This window comes from Monodelphis domestica, chromosome 3, assembly GCF_027887165.1.
Source record: "Monodelphis domestica isolate mMonDom1 chromosome 3, mMonDom1.pri, whole genome shotgun sequence".
In the NCBI taxonomy this organism is placed as follows: domain Eukaryota; kingdom Metazoa; phylum Chordata; class Mammalia; order Didelphimorphia; family Didelphidae; genus Monodelphis; species Monodelphis domestica.
The window spans coordinates 13785099-13791717 of record NC_077229.1 but is presented as its reverse complement, the minus strand read 5'-3'; the positions used below and the strand labels follow the sequence as shown (position 1 = coordinate 13791717).

At 56.0% G+C, this 6619-nt stretch overlaps 1 protein-coding gene across 1 annotated transcript in view; it reads right to left on the bottom strand.

The window, feature by feature from the left end:
• Positions 1–468: 468 nt before the first annotated feature.
• PPIL2 (peptidylprolyl isomerase like 2) overlaps positions 469–6619 on the bottom strand; it is a 31168-nt gene continuing 25017 nt past the window's right edge. The window contains exons 15-20 of the mRNA XM_001362327.4: positions 6492–6609; positions 5012–5068; positions 4820–4892; positions 4304–4366; positions 4089–4228; positions 469–3864 (exon numbers count right to left, since the gene is read on the bottom strand). Coding sequence (XP_001362364.4) covers positions 3774–3864; positions 4089–4228; positions 4304–4366; positions 4820–4892; positions 5012–5068; positions 6492–6609 — 542 coding nt within the window. The 3' untranslated portion in view covers positions 469–3773. The remainder of the gene's footprint in view (positions 3865–4088; positions 4229–4303; positions 4367–4819; positions 4893–5011; positions 5069–6491; positions 6610–6619) is intronic.

Genomic DNA, 6619 nt, shown 5'->3' with positions numbered 1-6619 from the left:
CTGGGACTACTACCCCTATGCTGGGGCAGTAAAGGGGGTCAGGATGGATACTGACTGGCATCTGCCACCCAGAAAGGGACACAGCCCTCGCATTGGTTTCTTTCAGAGTGGCTAGCCTTTTATGCCACTTTTCCGTTTGTCTCAGTTTTTTGTTCATTCCCCTCCCCCCACAACCCAGAGGATATGAATTGTATCTTATATAGGCTGTCAACAAGGAAATGTATTTAATGGGAGTATCTTCCTCATTCTGAGAGTTGTTCCAAGCAGCCGCCCACTGAACCAGAGAGGGCACCTCCGTGCTAGCAGCTGCCAGTGAAACCAGGGAGTACAGTATCCTTTTGGATGCTGATGCAGTATCTCTAAGGGGAACAGCTACTTCTGTAACTAATTCCCTTGGCTAGCTCCCCCTAGCGGCAGTTTAATGCACTGGAAAAAGCAAAGGGGGGGAAAAACAAAACAGAAAAAACATTCTGGATTACTATTTTACTTTTGATGTACTTGAACAAAGATGATATTTTTAAATAGGAAAGGGGCCAGTCTAGATGGGAATCCCCTTATTAGTACTTGAGAATTGTTCATTTTCATTTTCTTCCAAAAAAAGTTTAAATTACAAGATAGTTTAAGAATTTTAAATAAAAAGGGCGTTTGGTTTGCTGGATAAATCATTCCCCAAGCATTTTTCTAATAAAATTAATATGAAACCCACCCCTTTTCCTCCTCCTCCTCTTCCTGTTCCTTCTCCTTTTCACCCTAGTTGCTTTGAATTGGATTGATGTAAACAGGACCACAACTTCACAGTTGATTGGTGAAATTCTCCAAGGAGACTCTTCTCTCGGCTCCCATGTTTCTGCCCTCAAGCCGCCCATTGCTCTGCAGACAGTGAAGCCAAACCACTGCTGTTGGCCCCACGTGGCGGAAGCCCCAGATGCCTTGAAACTGAGCCCCAATCGTTCTCTTGGCCACCTGTACAACTTTCCACTTGGAGCCCTTGCTGCTGCTGCTGCTGCTGCTGCTGCTGCTGTTGCACTTCTATCCCAGGGAAACCTATGCCAGCCCTTCACAGCTCCACGACTCATGGTGCCCTTCAACCTCTGACCTAATTGGACGCCAGGAAAGAAAGGAGCCTCATGTAGTCATTTGGGGAGTTTGGGGCCTTTTGCAAATGTTGTATGCAGTTTGGGCTGCCCATCATAATGCAAGGAGAGGGCAGGGGAGGGTGGCTCGAATTCCATTTAGTTCTTAGTGTTTTAATAGGCTGTCCTCTTCCCATGTCACCAAATTGGTGTCAAGCCTGACCTCCAGAGCTGGCGCTACAGAGGTCGTTAGGCTTGTTCCCTTTGTCCTTCTGGTCAACCATTTGGGCCAATCACAGATGCCTTGGAGAGGTTCCAACACAGCCTATGAAACGCTCAGCTTCTATCCTGGTAATGGCTGCCGGGCTGGATGGCGTGCAGGTTATAGGGAGCATACTCGAGCTAGCCAGATGGCCAAGAAAACCCTCGAATTTTGAATGTCAAAGAAATAGCCAACAAAACCTCTTCAACCTCTCAGTGTTGGGATGTTGGTCCTCAAAGGACCAGCTTGGGGCAAGCCTGGCTCTCCTGCGCCCATGTGGCCGTCTGTGTTTGTACTTCAGAATCTATGAAACTGTTCAGGGCTCGATCGATCGCCTGGATTCTCTTGCCACCAAGTTGGAAAGTTCGGAGATGACCCATCCAGCTGCCTCAAGAACCAGAACCCCTTGCAAGCTGAGAAATCCATTGGCTGGAGTGGGGAGACAAGTAACGGTAAAACGTGATATTTCCTTGCTTTCCCTGTTCCTGTGGAGGCTTGGGGACAGTCCTGGAGAAGACTCTCCCAGGGAGGCAGCCCGGCAAGGCAGAGACATGGGGGCTTCGAGTGGAGAGTGTCCAGATTTGGGGAATGGGAGAGGCCAGGCCGGTACTGAGCCTTCTTTCAAAGAAAGCAGATTTTTAACTTTACTTGAAGAGTTTTACTATGTGTTGTTGTTCTAACCAATTTTTGTACATATATTAAGATTCTATTTAAAGTTTTTATATATGTTTTGGGTGAGTTACTTCCCCTCCAACATGCGCACTTTTGTGACTTGTATTGTCTGTCTTCTCTGTGACACACACACACACACACACACTTTTTTACTATTGGTCGTAACATTGATGTTTGTAATCGAGACCATAGCTTTTACTATTTGCAAGGCTCCCTGGACCAAACGAACCTCTTCAATGGAGCCCCCACCAAGGAAGGCCATCAAATCTCGACACGTCCTGGAATTCTCTAGGCCTCGGGTCTTCCGAAAGTCTCCTGAGCCTCTCGAGCCGACCTTTTATAGCAGCGTGGACAAGTCTTTGGTTTCCAGGAAAGCTGTCCTTGGCGAACGATGGGCGTTTGTTCACGAAGCTTGGCTTCCATTGTTTGCCCTCTCAGACAGTATTCCAACATCTTGACAAAGAAAGTTCTTCCTTTCGTCTCAGTAGCGGAACTTTGGTCCGGTTTGTTGCAGGGTCCCAACGTGGTGCCCTTGTCACCCATCTGTTCTGTGGGATGTGGGCCAAAGGCTCAGTTTCAGTGGCTGTCCCCTCCCACTCGCCCCTCTGCTGGCCTGGGGCTGGAGGCTTTGGCCTTGGGGGAGCTTTGTGTGGGCTGCAGGGGAAGAAGCGGCCCAACGCCACGTCATGGTCACGGAAGCCGGCATTTCTTTCCAAAACGGTTTCCCAGAGACTCCAAGGCCTAGAGGGTTGGGTTTCTTCACTACTGTAACTTTGGGTTGTAATGTTATGGAACCGTTTTTTGTGTTGTTTTTTAAAGAAAAGCTTTTGCCGATTCTCTTGCTCCAGCCAGCTGTACAGTTTGGGGGTACCAAGACCCTTTGTTTGAGGTTACGCTTGAGTGGATCTATTGCAGGTAGCAAAATAAACCTTTTGGAAACCACACGTGGAGTTCCTTTGTTTGGGATGTTCTTTTGGGCCTGGGGTCTTCTCGGCGCAAGGCCCTCTCTGCTCCCCCTGGATTCTGCTGCAGTAGGTGGGCTCGTCTAAACCAAGCTTGTCCAGGGTCTCACGAGTCCCCTTTGGAATCTGACTCCCTGGGATCCCGGGTCCTCCAGATGCTAACTTGGCAAAGTCCCCATTATCCAGCCCCCAGCAGCAGTCCGAGTGGTCACCCGCATGGAGTGGACTTTGGCCCAACTGGACCACTAGGATGCTTCAATCTTTTAAAGAAGCCACAACTCCAACTTCATCTCTGAGGTTGTTTATTTTCCAAACTCTGCTTCCAAGGCAGAAGAGGGGCAAGAACCAGGCAATTGAGATTTAAGTGACTTGTCCAGGATCACATAGCTAGGAGGACTCTGAAGCCAGATTTGAACCCAGGATCTCCCATCTGCAAACCCCATTTGTTGTGCCTTCAAGATCTCGGAGACCCTGACCATAGCGCAGCCAGACAACACGCCAGCTCTGGCTTGAACGAGCAGTGATGGTGCCCAACTGGTGGAAAGGAGGGGGGGTGAATGGAGCCAGGAAGGGGAGATGGAGCCTGGGACTCCCATTCAGCAGCTTGGCAAAGACCAGGCAGGGACACGGAGCCGAGGGATCCTTTTTATTTCTGCCCCCACCCCCGTCACCTCGGTGTCCCACCTCCCTGGGCCCCCCCATGCCCCAAACTGACAGCGCATCCCACCCCCTCGGTGCCAAGACCTGTGCCAGGCAACGGCAGGTTCAAACACCCAACAGTCTGGAGGTCTCGGGCTGAGGCTGTTACCAGGAGCTGAAGTCCCCGAAGCCCCGGCTGGGCTTCTTCTTGGCAACGGGGGTGCTGGTCGAGGGCTCTTCCTCCAGAGCTCGTTTCCTGGGAGCAGACAGGAAAGAAATTGAGCTACCAAGGCCGGGCCTGGCCGGGTCGGTGTCTGGGCCCCAAGACGCGACCCCGGGCTCTCCACGGGGCCTGCTCAGGAGGGGACCGAGAAGCACATGCTACCGACTAAGCCTGCTGCTTCCCGGCCGTCTCGGCACATCCCGAGCCCCCGAGAACGCCTCGGTCTTTCCCCTGCTAGGCCGGGCGGCGGCACTCACGTGGCTTCGGGGGAGATGTATTTGCCCACTCCCTGACGGTAAGCTCGCGGCCCTGAGCTCTCCGAGGTGGGCTGGGCCGCCTTGGCCTTCACCTTGGGGGTCTCCTCCTCCAGGCGCGTCTTCTCCCGTTCCTCAGCAACCTACCACAAAGGAGGGCCACGATGAGCTCCCAGAAATCCCAGGCGGGAGAAGAGCGCGCCGGGGGCCGGGCTCACCTGAGCGTCGGCCTCTTCATACGGGTCCACGAAGACTGTGGCGGACTCGATCCGGATCTCCTCCTGGGAAAAGAATGGCCAGTGTGGGCCGTGGCTGGGGGCCCGGCCCCACCCCCCGGCCCGCCCATGGGCTCCTGAACAAAGAGGGGAGAACGGGGCCCTCGGATCCGTCGGAGCTGCTCGGACCAGGCCCTCGAGGCAGCGAGGCAGCTCCTGACACCTCTTGCTCACGTGGCTATCCTGAACCTCGTCCCCCCTCCCACGGGCCATGGCTCCCCTGGGTTCAGAAGCCGGCCTCGGGGCGGTGCTGTTCCCTTCGGCCCCCTCACTCTCGGGTCCAGAAACATCTGTGATGGGGGGCCAAAGGCCCTGCTCACCTTCGTTGTAATGGGAGCCGGGAGGGGGGATAAAGCACCCCAAACCCTGGGATTCTGAGTGTGCCAGCAAAAGGGACCCCCCACTCCCACCACGAGTTCTGACTCCTAGGAAATGCCCTTCCTGCCACCCTGGCGTTACCTTGGGCCGGTCGGTTTTGGGGTCACTCTCCACATTCTCCAAGGCTGTGAGGGTGTCGAAGCCGCCAACAACTCTGAAGGGAGGAGACGGGAATGGGGGCACAGGGGTCCCCACCGGCCGGAGTTACTGAGGTGTGACGGAGGAGCGCCCCAATGCTGGGGCCCCCCTTCCATCCCCCAGAGCTTCTCTTACCTCCCAAAGATGGTGTGTTTCTTGTCCAGATACGCACAAGATCGAAACGTAATGAAGCTAGTGGGAGAGGAGAGGCCGTGAGCCTAGGCAGGAAGACGAGGAGGTACCCCCCGCCCTGGGGCAGGGGCCCAGGGGAGATGGGCTGGGGGGGCCATGAGGGGCGGAGGCCTCGCAGCACCAGGACCCGGCCTAGCTGGGCCTTGGGCCAGCCCTTCTGGGGGCTCGCCAGGATCCCGCATTCTCCCGGGTATCTCCCCAGCCTGTGGCAGCTGCCCAAGGCCAACTCTGGCTCCTCGAACCCTGGAACTCCGAGACGGAGCCAGCTTTGAAGCTTCCTCACTCCCCCGGTGAAGCCGCACAACTGTGGAGGTGCCTGAGGCAGGGAACAGGGTTCTGCGAGGGGCTCCTCCCACCCACACGGCTCTCCAGACCCTCCACCTAGAAGCCCAGAAGCCCTCCAATGGGGTGGCCGCTGGCTCTCCGGCCCCCACACCGCCATCTTTGTTCCTTCACGTGGTCCCATCATGTGAGACCCCACGGCAAGCACTTATGGCTGCCACGTTGGCCTTGTTTCCCATTTTCTCTGGAGTGGTGCAGGGTGCCCAGTGAGCTTGTGAAGGGGAATGGTGTGGCCCAAATATGGGGCAATCATGGGGAAAGGACCATTCCAGGGACAGGAAGGGAGTCTGTCTAGGAATGACGCCTTCCCGGAAGTGGTGAGCTCCCTGTCCCTGGGAGTGTTCAAGGAATAGCGAGTGGATGTTCCACGGTACGCCATTCCCAGCCCTGGGAGTTTAGCTAAAGCCAAGTTCAATAACCACTTTTCTGACAGAGTGGAGGTGGGGGAAGAAGGCAGCGGCCATCGTTGGGGTCTGAAGTCCAGGGGCCCCGCCAGGGCCCACACAGACAAGCTTTGTGACTTCACAAACAATCGGCCTGTACTGCCACGGAGGAAGGCCAGCCTGGGCCAGGGCAGAAGCCTGGCCTGGGTTCCGGCTCTGTGCTCCCCGCTTCTGGCCTGGGGCCCCGTCCTGGGATCTTGGACCCCCACATCTTACACGTCTCCCCTTACGTGTTTCCAAAAGCCTCGAGGGTCTAAGCACAGGGGTTGAGCCCTGGGCCTGGAGTCGGGAGAGCCTGGGTTCAGACACTTCCTGGCACCCCCACTGCCCGGCCCTCGGCGCACCCCGTCCTCGGGTTGGGGAAGGCCCTGAAGGGGCACCCAGGATGAGGGAGGGTCTGGACGAGAGAAGGCCTGTCAGGAGGAGGAGGGACTGGCCTCGACGCGGCGAAGGGACCACTTCAGGCTCTTCCTTCTGGATCAGGAACGCCTCCCCCCAACAGGCTGCCGCCTCCCTGGAGCCACGTGGGCCGAGCTCAGGCCATCCAGGCCACAATTCTAGGAAGCAGCCTTTGGGTGGGGCAGGAAATCCCTCATTAACCCCCCTCCGGCCCAGGGGCAGCCTCGGGCGTGACTCACAACTGGGACTTGTTGCAGTTGGGCCCCGAGTTGGCCATGCTGAGGATCCCTCGTCCGGTATGCGACAGGTTGGGCCGGAACTCGTCTCGGAAGGGTCTCCCCCAGTAGGACTCGCCCCCTGAAAGAGC